Here is a 14,826-nt window from a genome sequence, read left to right as displayed (position 1 = left end):
GGTGGGTGTGACTGGAGACTGTCTTAGAGGGGAACTAAATTACTCTATGAAAACATGACCTTACCTTGCTCTGGCATCTGAGGCTAGTGAGAAGGCACTTGAACTGTAGTGTCCATCCCTTTCCCCACACCTTGCCAAATCCATACTTGACCACTGTAGAAATGCTGATATCTTAAATGATAAGGGAAACCCAGAAACTAACTGGTTATATGAGACTATGGAAAAGAAGTCAGATGAATGCAGTATAGTATAGATCAGTAGTTGGAACAAAAAATACATCTGGTGGAAATAGACTCTCTAGCCTAATACGATGTGGTTATCTCAATTTTGGTAAAGATAACACAATATGTTACATGTCAGTTTAAGAGAAAAGTTTTTGAAGACTGTGCAAAATCTCTGAGCTATCTTTGCAACTCTTCTGTAAAGTTAACAGTATTTTAAAGGAAAATATTTTAAACCAATTAAGGATCTGGCATGATGATAGCTGTCTTCAGTCCTAGTACTCTGGAGGCAGAGGCTGAAAGATATCTGAGTTCAAGGCCAGCCTGGTTGACATTGACATTGAGGATTCCAAGACAGCGAAGGCTCCCTAGGGAGACCCTGTTTCAAACACAAAACAAAACAAAACAGAAAATTAAAACCAATTAATAAGTTCTTTCCTTTAGCTAAATAAAAGATAAAAATGATTTCTTACAACTGGAGAATGTTTATCACCTCTTTGACCTAAACATAAAAGTAAATTCAGTTTGCATCATCACTCTAGTGTTCAAACTTTCTCAAGATGGGTAACTTGGTGCAAGGGAGGATTAGTGATTAAGAAAGGTAGGAGGGAAGGCTGGAGATAGAGTGCAGTTATGAAGAACAGTGTTGGGTTCCCAGCACTCATGTCACATGGCTCATTCTCACCTGTAACCCCAGCGCTATTATAGGGGTCTCTGCAAGCACAATGCCAGCAGAATGTTTATCCATGTGGGGCAAGAAGGAAGTCTGGTTCAGTATGACTCAGAGGCCTGTGTTGGTTCAAACTTCAAGGTCTGACACTGGGTGGTTTATTTTAGGCACATTTAAGCACAGTACAATTTGGGAAAAAAAAAAAAGATTTCCTGGTGATAACTGAATCCTGTCTTCATAACAAATTATAAGACGTGAACCTCTTATAAATTACGTACAAGAGGCATTGTCCATAACGATAGATTCTATAGATTAACTAAGGAAGTTGCTCATGGTGAACAATGTATATGATAAGGTCTAAGGGATGTATAGACTGGCTCAAGGTAAGGGTCCTGGGGAACCAGCGTGGCCTGACCATACAGATAATGCAGAGGGGTCACCTGACTATTAAATACATCCATTCCCAGCCTTTTGGGCAGAAAATGGGTTATACATTTCTCTCTTTGAAGAGACAGTAGTTTGTCTTGTGTGTTTGACATTCCTGATTTCCCAATCTGTGAGCCAAAGTGCCCACATGGCTTCTATACTCTGTGAGATTTGATGTCCTCTTCTGGTCTCTGTTGGTACCCGCACATACCTATACAGAGATACAAACAAATACACACAATTAAAAATAAAACAAATCAAAGGTGGGGGGAAATTTGGAAAGGCTCTGGTATGTAAAAGACCTAGCTGAGAAAAGTGATGTCAGAAATTATAAAGGAATATTTGTTTTTGTAGCCAATGGCATGCTTTGATATCTAATATGTGCCAAGTACTGTCTACAAAATACAGACAAGGTCTCTGTCTTCTCAGAGTTCACTCTAATAAACTGAATGCTTCTCTGTTACTTTTCAGAAATGTAGCCCCTTGATAAATGAGAATTGTTTTGAAATAAATAAAATCTTGTATGATTATTTTAAATACTTCTAAATAAGTGTATATATGTAAATACATACATACATACATATATATGTATGTATTTTTACTGTGTTTGATTAAACACTAAAGTAAGCAAACATTTGGAAAATGTTAGCATATCTTTCTTGTTTTTCTAGTCTTAAATGTTACAGTTTTTCAAATTTAATTTTTTGGAAATCATGGAAAGAGGAAGAAATGGATAAATTCCAGATGGTAAACTGGAAAATTTCTTCACTGGGGAATTTTTGGAGTTTATGTTTTTGCGTAAATTAAACTCAGAGTTGAAGCATGAGGTTAGGTCAAGTGCGTGCAGCTCGGCTGCTGCTGATTTTTGCTTTCGTCTGTAAGCAGAGGCCACAAGGTGTTGAGCAGTGTTAGAGGGTCCCTTCATCTACGCTTCTCCTTAGAGTTACGGTAACTTTTTAGTTTGACTTTGAATTCAGTGATGCAAAGGAATGGTTCCGGTGTCTGGGACAGTCTTGTCTATTAGGAGTTGTTTGTTCCTTTTGTTCATGTTATGGCTTCCAATGACTGTACCTGGCTTGGACCAGCCTTCACCATAGGCGCATGTGGAACACTTTCTACTCAGGACTTTGAGTCTAGAAGTGGAGGTTGTTTCTAGTTGAATGAAAGTTGTTAATTACCTGAAGAAGTCTTTCCCTAATCATCCCTTCTGCAAACATCCAATCAGATTTTTAATCCATTGAAGAAGTATTCACAACAATAAAAAATGTTTAATCCAAGTTAGGATGGAGGTGTTGTGGAATAAGATGACTCAGAATTTTGTGGGAGCAATGTTGAAAAAGAATATGGAAGGAATAAGGAAGAGATGAAATTAAAGGGGGGTGATATAATCAAAATAAATGTGTATAGATATTCACTTACTGTTTTGCTTCTAAATAAAAGTTATTTTAAAGGTTTCAACAACTTTATATTATTTTTCTTTGTCTCTCATACACACATACACATGCACTCATACAGTGAGAGGAAGAGAAAGAGAGAGAGAGAGAGAGAGAGAGAGAGAGAGAGAGAGAGGGAGGAGACAAAACCAAGGTATAATATGTATTTTATGCCTGTGTACACTAGTACCTTCTAAAACAGTGCTTGACACACAAGATGTATATTTAAAATGTATTTGAATATGTAGGTTAATGAAATGGATGATGATAGCGTGTTTACATCAAAGTCAATTTTTACCATATTTACTTATTACCTGTTGCTTCATTGGAGAAGGCTTTAGGTAGTTTGCATTTCCTTCATTTGTATGGCTGTTACAGATACCTTGCTGAAGGTAACTGTTAAATGGTCAAATACTTTTATTTGTACAGAATGCCATTTAGATACTATGAAAGTCTGTTTTAAGTTCTTTCCTCTTGTTTAGATTTCCTTTTGAAATAGAAACAAACCCTAGCTAATATTTTTGTGGTTAGCTTTTGAAAGAATTTTCTTTAAGCTTCTTTTATAATTAAAGAGTGGCAACTAGATATGACTGTATATTTCTGCAGGTAGAGGAGAATTTTGATGGTCTGGCATGTTTTGTGCAAATATCATCTACATAATGGTGATGCAATGGGCATGTTTTTACGGTCATGGATAGTGTGCTTTTAGAACCTAAGAAACTAGTGACTAGTTCATGGTATTAGTCCAAATCCAGCAGGTCTCGTAACCCTCTGTGGTGGTTTCGATAACAATGGCTCCCATAGGCTCATATGTTTGAAAACTTAGTCATGAAGGAGGGTAGCTGTTTGAAAGGATTAGAAGAATTAAGTTGTGTGGCCTTGTTGGAGCAAGTGTGCCACTAGAGGTAGGCTTTGAGCTTTCAACCGCCCAAGCCAGTCCAGTCTCTGTTTCTGTCCGTGTCCCAGTCCTTATCTCTGTCTCTCTGTCAGGCTGTATGTCTCAGCCACATGTCTAGCACCATATGTACCACCATGTTCCCTGCCATTATGATAATGAACTATAGCTCTGGAACTATAAGCAAGCCCCAGTTAAACACTTCCTTTTGTAAAAGACACCTTGGTGGTGGTGTCGCTTCCTAGAAACTGAACACTAAAATAACCTTCAATACAATTACTTTGATGTGCAGGAAACTTTGTTTCCAAAACAATTGTTAGCACTCTTAACTTTTCTATGTAGTAAGATTTCCAAAGATAAAGACAGAAGATGAAACTAGTGGACATGATCTTTGAAAGATCAGGGAGTTGTTTGTATTTGATCCTCGCTGAAGTGTTGCTAGGGCGTCTATGAATGAACAGGCTTGAATTTCTTTGCAGATTTCATGCAGCTCAGTATTTTCCTGGGCCCTTCCTCAGTGCAGCCTAGTGGTAGCTTTGAGCTGTGTACACATCCTGGAATCATACACTGTGCTCGTTCGCTTTCACTGTAGGCACTGAAGAAACAAGAAGCTAAAGCAGACGACAATGAGGACATCATCAAAAACAAGCTGCGACAAACTGAAACCGAGAAGAACCAAGTAAGACCTTGAGAGTTACCCTTTGGTCAGAATGCTGGTTGGTGGTCTTAGGTACTTGTTGAGCACTGTGAAGGTGTTCCTGAGGTCACTTACTGGAACACAGTGGCACCTTCATGCCGTGAAGGGCAGTGGCTTATGATCCTTCCTTCACTCTTGATAGCACACTCAGGTCATTAGTTCCCACATCATCTTGGGCCTCTCTCCTTTATGAGAAGTGGATATTTCTATTTTCTTGGTGGAGAACACTGAAAAAAAAACTTAACTTTTGCAAGTTAATTAGGAAAGATCTACTGTGTGATCACTAGACATTTTGTATGTATTCATTTTCTTTATAGTAAATAGGTGTGATTAGCAGGCCAGGTTTGAAAATGCCCTCTGTCTCTGTCACTGTTCTATGGCTGTGAAGAGACACAATGACCATGGCAGCTGTTATAAAAGAAAGCATTTTATAAGGGACTTATTTATAGTTTTAGATATTTAGTCTATTATCATCCTGGCAGAGTGCATGGCAGCATGCACGTAGGTGCTGTAGCTGTAGCTGTAGCTGTAGCTGTAGCTATAGCTGCTGAAGCTGTAGCTGTAGCTGTAGCTGTAGCTGTAGCTGTAGCTGCTGTAGCTGTAGCTGTAGCTGTAGCTGTAGCTGTAGCTGTAGCTGTAGCTGTAGCTGTAGCTGTAGCTGTAGCTGTAGCTGTAGCTGTAGCTGTAGCTGTAGCGAGTTCTACATCCTGATCTGTAGGCAGAGAGTGACTTTAGCATGGGCTTTTGAATTCTCAAAAGTCCATCCCCAATGACACACTTCTTCCAGCAAGGCTGTGCCTATTCCAACAAGGCCACACCTCCTAATCCTTCTAATCCTTTCAAACAGTTCCATTCCCTGGTGACTATGTATTCAAATATATGAGCTTAAGGGAGCCATTCTTATTCAAACTACCATACCCCACATTCTCATTAGATGCTAAGGACCTTTGATAGATGTCATATTTATGTGATAGATACCCTGAACCCACTACCTTAGCTTTAAAAGGCAATTCAGAGGCCAAGTAATTTAGTACTTTTAAGGTTAAACCCATGATAAGGAAAGTTGGAAGAAAATTTCCGCTGTTAGCTTCGTATCCCCTTTCTAGGCTCACCTCCTGAAAGCTCTCACCATTCTCTGTAGTCTTTATTCTTGCTTCCGCATCACCGCATCACCGCATCACCTTTGTGTGAGGCAGGGTATGTTAGTTCATTGAATTTGCCCCTTGAGTGTTGCAGCTGTTGATGTTAGAGTTAAGTTTATGGCCAATAGTAGCTTGTTTGACTTCAAAGCTATTTCCGCTGAAAGGTGATTTTTTTTTCTTGTTCTATTTCATCATAGATTCAAGAGAACAATAATAATGTTTTTCATACTTTGGTAGTACCACATCTTCTTTGTTTTTATATATCTTTTTTACTAGCTACGTGTAAACATTTAAGAACTATCATGTAAATAGATAAATGCTTATTATGGTGACTGGAGAGGTGGGTCAGTAAAGAGTTTACCACAGAAAAACAAGGGCCCAAACTCATATCTGTAGCATCTAAATAAAAGCATAGCATGACAGTTTACTCCAGTAATCCAGTGTTAGAGATGTAGAGGCAGGGGGATCTTACAGGTGGGTTGGCCAACCATTCAAGCTGAATGGAGAGTTCTAGGTTCAGTGAGAGAACTTGTCTCAAAAATCAAGGTGGTGATTGAGGTAGATATATGATGTTGACCTTTGATATTAACACGCACGTTTACAAGGCTACAAACACATATACCCACACTTATGTGTATGCACACACATAGAACACAGTCCATAGAGAAATAATTATAGATTCATACGATGTTTCAAAACAACATGTATAGAGAGGTCTTTTGTACTTTTGTCTTAATTTCTTTCAATGGTAATACTTTCTATGTAATTGCCATTGAATATCAACTCAGGAAATTGACAGTAGTCTAAGCCACAGTGGTTCTACAGCTCTTCCTAGTTTTGTGTGCATGTGAATACGTTTAGCTGTCTTGATCTTCTGTAAATGCCTACTGCCTGTGTCCTGAGGCTCCTCCAGACCCTTGCCATGCATACCCACTGTTCATACAGTTGGTAAAACGTGGTAGTTTGTTTTAGCGGGATGATTATTTAAATTCCCTTATGTTTTAAAATGTCAACATATAGCATAGAAAAGCTCAAAAAAAATTATGTCCTATTTTATTGAATTCTTTACCTGGAAGTAAGTAAGTATACTCTGAATTTTTAGGATATTTGCTCAGCAAACTGTATTTTTCACAGGTATTTTATTAATGAAATTTTAAATGTCTTTTTTGAATTTAGAAATTTAAAAAATGTCAGAACACATTTGAGTATCAGGAATGTAAGAAGTCATGCTAGATAAACTGTAGTTTGAATTATTAGATTGCTGTGGGTTTTGTTCTAATTTAGTAAAGTTGACCATACTTGTCCAAGAAAACATTGTTTTAGAGTTTTTTTAACATTATTGTGAACTGGATGGAGAATCTCAGGAGACTAATAGAAATGACTATTTTAGAGATGAATTAAGGCTTGGGAGGTGGGAGTCTGAGGTCATAGCTGAGATGAAACAGATTAGGTCTCAGACATCTAGGAGGCTTCACACAACCCCCTTTATATTAGGTAATTGACATTATTTTAATGGAAGTTAAATGTGTATTCATGGTGAAATGCCATCACACTCATTGTGAATATCTCCTGGAAGCTATTTTTCCATTTCTTTTAAGTTGTGACCCACTGGGCATATTTTGTCCATTGGGCACAGTTATTTTATGCCTCATTTTACATGTTTTTATCTTGTTTAACCTCCAGCTGGAGCAGGAATTGGTGATCTCGAGGAGGCTGCTGAGTCAATCTGAAGGCAGTAGAGAAACGCTTTTGCATCAGGTGAGTCTATCAACCTAAGACAGTCTGCTGTTTCATTAAATGTGGATTGAGTCTTGTTCTAGACGTTTTCTCCTTAGGGCATGTATGTTAGCGCAGAATGCAGATATGAAGATTCAGAGAGCTTGCAGACAAGCCAGACCCAGTTCCCACTGTGACAATGTGTTTTGCTGACTGGTGCTCTGACTTTCTACTTATCTCTCTCAGCAGAACAGTGTACGAGTACACTGGATGTGTAAGATAAAACTTCCTGGGAGCTTAATTCTGTTCAAGGAGGCACTGGAGAATAAGGAGGAAGGAGAAAATAGATTGAACAGACCTTTTCAAGTTTAGGTTACTTTGAATACATCACTGCCTTTGCTCTTGTTGTCAGGATGCTGCCTGGCTCCTTTTAGCCAAAGATGAGGCTTACATTTTAGGCATAGTGCTTTGTAGCCCATTAACCCTAGTAGCAGTTGGGAGTGTGTGATATCTCAAGTTGAGTAACTTTAAATGGTCATCTTATGTGCACTGGATAAGGGTGGATATGTTTTTAACTGCCTCTCCCCCTGTGCTCACTAAATCAGAATGTGCCTCCTTCTGTTGGGCAATGAGATTTCATATCTCAGCTACATGACATGCTCTGCAGGTCAGGGTGCCTGCTGTCATACATGTTCAGAGGTCTCTATGAACATGCTCACAGTGGTACTGGAAAGGCACCTGCTTTGCAGAGCCTTTAAACACATTTATTAACTTTGTTCTTCAGTCAGTGGTCATGAGGTACTAATGTTGGCAGAATTCACAATTTGTTTTGTGGATGTTGGTATTTAATTCCATGCTGATCCTTTACATTTTTAAGTGCCAGTTTGTAATTGTTAATGTCAGTTTTTGGTGCAGGTTGTCATTGTGACTTTGTTTTTCCATTGCTAACTTGATTATATTTGGTAGGGACGCATTGTATATACGTGAAAATGAATAATCCAGCCCATGGCTTCAGAAGCTTACAATTCCGTGGTCTACTGCTTTTCTGAAGTCTATTTTGATATCATAAAATACTGAATCATAATTCCTTATTTTGAATCTAATCACCAGCATAGCATATTTCCATGTCAGAAAACAGGTGAAGATAAGGAAATAGACTAGAGGTGAAGAGTAGTAATGAGTGAAGGGAGCTCAAATCCAGATGCGTTTGAGTAGACGAGCTAGCACAGGCCGGCAATCCCAGGACTCAGGAGGCCGAATCAGGAAGGATTACTGGAAGAAGCTAACCTGGGATTTGTAAGAAAAGCCTTTCTGAAAAAAAAAAAAAAACCCAAAACAATTCAAAAGAACTCAAATGTAGTTAGATTAGTGTCTTAGTGTTCTGCTTCTGTGAAGAGACACCATGACCATGGCAAGTCTTATAAAGGAAAACATTTAATTGGCTATTGCTTATGTTTTCTAGAAGTTTAGTCCATTGTCATGGTAGAAAGCATGGTAGCATGCAGCAGACATGGTGCTAGAGAAATAGCTGAGAGCTCTGGGTATGGATCACAGGGCAACAGGAAGGAAGAGACTCTGGGGCTGGCTTGAGCATTTTAAGCCCCAAAGCCCACTCTAATGACAACTTCCTCTAACAAGACAAGACCACCTCCTAATGCCACTCCCTAAGCCTTCAAGTCTGTGAGCCTGTCTTATCCAAAGCATCACCATTAAGATGATACTCACTGGTGCCACTCTTGCCTCCCTCAAAAAGTTTCTGGGTTAAATTCTCAGAACTAGAAAGAGAAAACTAAGAGGCCTTGCAGTTGTTTGTCACTGTGGACACAGAAAAGGAAAAGACATTCCTTGAGAAAGGCATGGAAGAATGAAAAAACATGGATGTAAGCCTGATCTGTGTGGGACCACCTGGGCATTAAGTTGGCTTTATTATACTACAGTAGCCCGTAGAAGTGACTGTTTCCCAGGACACAGTTTATAGTAATCTGTGAGTTTACTTATTTCCTGTTTTGAAAGTTGATAGCAATATTATTTTTGACTTGCTATTAGGTGGAAGAGTTGCGTACACAACTTATCAAAGCAGAAGGTGACCAGAGGGGTTTGCAGCATCAAGTATCTTGCATTTCCAAGCAAACGTCAAGCCACCAGGATGATCAAGGAGATGACCGGAGGTTTAGAAGAGGTATAATCTGGATGCTGGGTGTGGCTTCCTCTCCCTAGAGGTGCACTCCTCAGGTCATGCTTAATTTGTCTTTTCAAATTTCTGCTTGAAGACACATTCCATTGTCTCTTCCCAGTTTCCCATTTCTATTGTCAGACCTGCTTGTCTCCTGGGTGTTATCTAAGAAAGACCATCCAAAGGTTGTGACGAAGTTGTAATTTTTCTACTCTTCTCCTTACCTGTGTGTCTTTGGAATTAAGATGTAAATGTACCCTTATTTTTATCACTCTCTTTTTCCCCCTAATTTTTAATATATGAATAGTTAATATTAGGATCTTGTTATCTGGAGATTGGAGGCTGGAATCCAGTCTCAGCTTGGTTTTATACTGATCATAGTCAAATGCAGAGGCATCATTGTTTCTCCATTTGACCGTTTCTGGTTCTTTAGGGTCGTCCATTGATGTTCTTGCCTCTGAACCTTCCTCTTCTTCTGCCTTAGCTTTGCCTCTGTTCATGCTCAGTGTTCCAAGGTTGATTTTGCCTAGTGTTCTGTTAACAGCTTTTCATATTCAGTATGTCTCCTGAGGAGCTCTTTAATCCTACGCTTTAGGTCTCATCTGCTGAGATCCACCCCTGGGTCTGCTCCTACTCAGTCTCCTGACTTGAGCAGATCAGGTGGAGTTGCTTGTTGGTTTTTCACATGTGTTCATCTACAGAATGTGCAGTCAGCAGATTTAGAACTGTATCATCCTCTCCTCAAAGCACGGTTTTCTAATGCCTTTGGAATTATTTCCTCCAGTATTATGTAGATATATGACATCAATTTCCAAATCTCTGTGATGTGAAGTGTCTTGTTCCTGTCTTGTGACATAGTATTGATCATGCTGTATCCAGAGCTTGTTTTAATGATGCTGTTCTAGAGTGCTTTACCTCTAGGCGATGCTTGAGAAGCTAACAAAACGGGGCAGTGTCAGGGAGCCACTAGAGAAAGAAGAGAGAAAGAGAAGTTGGCTATTTTCTGGGGCTTTGCATTTGTTCTTTTTCATTTTTTTTGTCTTGCTGGAATTCTCAATAATTTTGTCTCAATGGCTAAAAAAACCTGTAAAAGCTGTTGCTGCTGTCTGACAGATAACATATTGATATTACAGTGATATATATACATACATATATATATTTTCATGTAACAAAAATATTTCAGTTTTGGAAAATGTTGTCAGCTTGGGGAGGAAGTATCCCAATTTACATTGTCAAGTTGGCTTTGTGCAGAAATTGTCAGCCATAATGGTCTGGAAATATTAATTTAATTTTTTTTGTACATGGTATTGTATAAATAAGTTCTTGCTGAAATGAAGTATTTTCTAAGTAAAAAGCAAAAACAGACCTTTTTCTCCTTCCTTTCTTGATTGATGGTTTCATTCCCGATACTTCAGCCTAAACTACAAAGTAACATGTGAAATTATTTCTTCTCTCCACTCATTAATTGGTTTCTACCTCTAGTCTGCTAGGTGTCTTTCCCTGTCTCTCATTTCCCTTCCCGATGTGAGAGAAGATCATACTCTCCATGATCTAGGCCTTGCAGCTGGGATCATTTGCTGTATTCTCTGGCTCTTGGGATTACAGGCTTGTGTCACTACGTGACTTCTGATAGCTCTCAAATCTGTCACCTCTTTTTTCTTGTTTTACTGCCCCAGCTTTGACATGTGTCAGCTCACTCTTCCTTTCATTGTAACTTGCCTTTCTGTGTTCTGACTCCTACACCCTCTCTCCTACACTGCTGCACACCCTTCTAAGACAAGAGCTGTTCGTTTTATTATCCTCACGAAACCTGTCTTCTACAGTACATTGAATTCTTATCATGTAAAGGGTATTATGTTACTCCCTGCACGTTATCTCCCTTATTCATGGAACTATTCTAGGGAAAAAGTTCACTGTTCACTTCAGTGATTAAAGAAAATAAATGTATTTCTCCCAGATTGGGCAGCCGGGAAGTTCAGATGCAGGGGCTGCAGGTGGCAGCAGCTTTGCTGAATAAAAACACCATGATGACATTGCATTGTAAGAGAAGACTGCAGAGAATGAGAAGGCAAGCGCAAGTCCTCAAGTCCAGTGGGGGCTAGAGGAGAAAGAGAGAGAGAGAGAGAGAGAGAGAGAGAGAGAGAGAGAGAAAGGGAGAGAGAGAGAGAGAGAGAGAAAGAGAGAGAGAGAGAGAGAGAGGAGGAGGCAGAGGGTGAAGGAGAATGAACACGAATGAAGGAGAATGCACATCTGTGAGAGGCAGCTAGCAAAGCACGTACAACAAAGCCGTAATAACTGACACAGTCCCACATCACGACACTAACCACCCAGCAGAGTGGACTCTTAGGAACTACTCACTTTGCAAGTTTTAACAGAAGTCTTCCACAAACTTGAGCTTGTAGTTAGCTGTCCCGTAATGATGTGCACATCCTCCCAGACAGCATGTATATAACAGTCCTCTGGGGTGCGAAGAGAGCATCATTTTTCTTTTCTTTTATTGTTAATGTTTTAAATACTCTAATCTTGTAAAACATTTTATTGTATATGACATACGTGTATGTATAATGTCTATCTACCTTAGTATTTTGATTAAAAATGTTACTACCTTCTGTATGTGATACATTCCAAATATATAAATATTTTATGAGTGTGTAATATATATATACATTTGTCCTGTACATTTTATACAATACGCATTTGGTAGTAGGTAGCCACAGTGTATGCATCATGAGAAGTGTGTGATACAGTCTTTAGGATAAATGTGAAGGTCCAAGTCCCTGAAGACCTTGGATGAGCTCCTTGCTACCTCTGTCTCTTCCTCTCTTGTATTTGTTGCTTATTGGGTATGCTTCATGCCAATACCTTCCTGAATACTGAACCCTGTTTTGTAGCTGGCACTTCATGCTTTTTTTGTTATCCAGGGTAACACTCCAATACCATTTCTTTCAGCCTAGTGGAATTTGAATCTATTGTGTAAGTACAGCTTAGTTCCCCATTCCTTAGTTCACTGTGTCCTTCTGATTGTCGTTTGTCAGGCTGTTCTTATGCTATTGAAGAGCCGATATGATGCGTCTTCTCTTTCATTGTGAAGTTCTGAGCACTTACTATTTCTTAAGGTGGAATATGTTTATAAACTGTTTACAAAGCTGATTTCATCATATTTACTTTATTCCTTTTCTAGAAAGAAAATTATTGGAAAGTGGTAGTGGTAAATTGTTAGTATATATTCTAATTCCTAATGTTTTAGAGTAAAGGAAGCATTTTGTGTGTTTTTCCATTCTTGTAATGCAAGCTTATTGACAATGGATTTTTAGGTTACCCATCTTCATATGTGAAGAACATAATAAAATGTTCTTTGTTTCACTGACCAAGCAATTTGTGTTGAATTAAATAATAAATGTGTATTATTCAGTGTTATAATTTCAGGTATAACCTTAAGTATTAGTGACTAGGGAGAGTAGTCCATCTTACTGAGAAGACTAAGTGTTGTTTCTATGTAAGAACAACATTTCACTGTGTAAGTTTCTGTAGCATCAGTATATTGTAGTCTTGTTGACTTTAGTGCTTTTGTTTTAAAAAGTGTCCTGAAATAAATTGTAACTGAAATCAGGAAACACTGAAAATATTACTATGACATAAAATAGCATGGCGTAGCTGCTTATGTAAATTTGAAAACTATGTACAACTTGACATGTACTTGATTTTGCTGAAGGCTGAGGAGTGGTACTGAGTGGTGCTCACAAATGTGTCAGAACCATGAGGCTTGCCATGACAGACGGCAGAGATCCGCAACCTGCTGAGTGGATGATGTGAGCTAGGGCATTAGACACAAAGGCTTAATGATAACTGTTACAAAGTACATTTTCCCGTGACAAGAGAGTAACCATGGAGCTTTACATTTGCCTCTTAAGGAGTAGAGCGGGAGAAACAGAATCTGGAGAAGCAGATGGCAGATCTGCGAGTGCAACTGAACTTCAGCTCCATGGCTTCTGAGTTAGAGGAAGTGAAGCGGTGCATGGAACGGAAAGACCAGGAGAAAGCAAGTTTGGCAGCACAAATTGAGGTGACAGCCGACCTTTAATCTCCATTTGAAACACAGTTTGAATTTGATGTACTAGAATCGCTTAAAGAAATCTTAATAGAAAAATTGTATTATTTTGAGACCTAGTTTTGGAGGCAAATAATATTAAATTAAGCGAACAACTAATTGACTCTTATATAGCCCCTCCTCAGAGCTTGGATTTTCTTTTGGGATTCTGAAACAAGGTCTTTTTTTTATTAGTTTCTGTCATTTCATAGTGAAAGCCTTTTCTCTTTTTAAACGTGAAGTTACTCTTGGTCCTGCACATAGAGGGGCCCTACCCTGAGATGGCAGTGTTTTATTTGGGGAATGAATGTGGGGATGGCAGGTGAGAAGAACCGAGTAACATCTCTGCTTTGGAACAGAGTCCCATATCTGTAGCTGTTTGCCTGAGGTAGGTAGCATTGCAATGCCGCTAGGAACGGCAAGTTGTGGGTGCTCATGAATATGGGATAACCGTGAAGGAGGCAAAAGCGGGCAGCTGCCATTTCCGATGTCTTTTATCTAGCATAGATGAGGTAATTATCAGAATATATTAAAAATCAAAGAAAAAGATCTCATGAAGGGAAATAACTTAATTCTAATTATAATTATGCAAATTAGATCAAACATAGATGGCAAATAGATATGTATCAGCTCTCCCCCTGCATCTGTTTATTAGTGCGATTGTCTTCTAATAAGTTGCTGCATTTGAAGGGTTTCCATAATTATAATGATAGGTAGAAAATTGATGCTCACAGCTCCTAACTGCATGTAACCCAAAGGAAGTACGGAGCGTTTCTTCAGTCAGGGTTTCTCTTTTATCTTGTCAGCATGTCACTAAAAATACCTTTTGGATTTGGTTCAAGGTTTAGATTGCAGAGATAGTAAAGAAATATTGGCATACTCTTTTCAACACTTTCTAGATGTTTAATAAACACCAGAACTAGCTCCTATGCAACAATATGAATTCTAAAATTTGCTCCCTAGGCATTAGTATTACTGTGGCCCCTGATGCTGGTGACGGAAGTGCCAACATTGGGTTATTGAGCAGAAGTAGGGCTAAAACAGAGCACAGCAAACACAACATACAACCAGGATCAGAGGGAAAAAGGAACAGAACCCCTGCTGGTTGTTCTTGCCCACATCCTGGTCCTTGTTGTTCTCTTCTTCCTGTTCCCCTCCTCCCCCTGTTACTTCTCTTTTATTCTTGTTATAGAAATTGGATGGTGTGTAGGAAGTCCTGCAATTCATGGGCATTTAAAGATGGTTGATAGGAGCTTACTAATGGTCTCAGGGAGCCTGACTTTCTCTGTTTCCATCTTAGGAGTAATTCATGGGAGTGATTTTTTCACACAGACTGGTTGCAGAGGATTTGGTTTGCAAAGCAGCT

General features: G+C 39.0%; 1 protein-coding gene across 1 annotated transcript in view; it reads left to right on the top strand.

The window, feature by feature from the left end:
• The window catches only part of Cep128 (centrosomal protein 128), a 344,929-nt gene that overhangs the window by 68,668 nt on the left and 261,435 nt on the right, over positions 1-14,826 (top strand). Inside the window, exons 11-14 of the mRNA XM_028777280.1 lie at positions 4,238-4,324; positions 7,168-7,242; positions 9,247-9,379; positions 13,285-13,436. Coding sequence (XP_028633113.1) covers positions 4,238-4,324; positions 7,168-7,242; positions 9,247-9,379; positions 13,285-13,436 — 447 coding nt within the window. The remainder of the gene's footprint in view (positions 1-4,237; positions 4,325-7,167; positions 7,243-9,246; positions 9,380-13,284; positions 13,437-14,826) is intronic.

This window comes from Grammomys surdaster, unplaced genomic scaffold, assembly GCF_004785775.1.
Source record: "Grammomys surdaster isolate TR1022 unplaced genomic scaffold, NIH_TR_1.0 279, whole genome shotgun sequence".
NCBI classification, from domain to species: Eukaryota; Metazoa; Chordata; class Mammalia; order Rodentia; family Muridae; genus Grammomys; species Grammomys surdaster.
The sequence above is the reverse complement of the archived record's forward strand: the minus strand, read 5'-3'. Positions and strand labels throughout refer to the sequence as shown.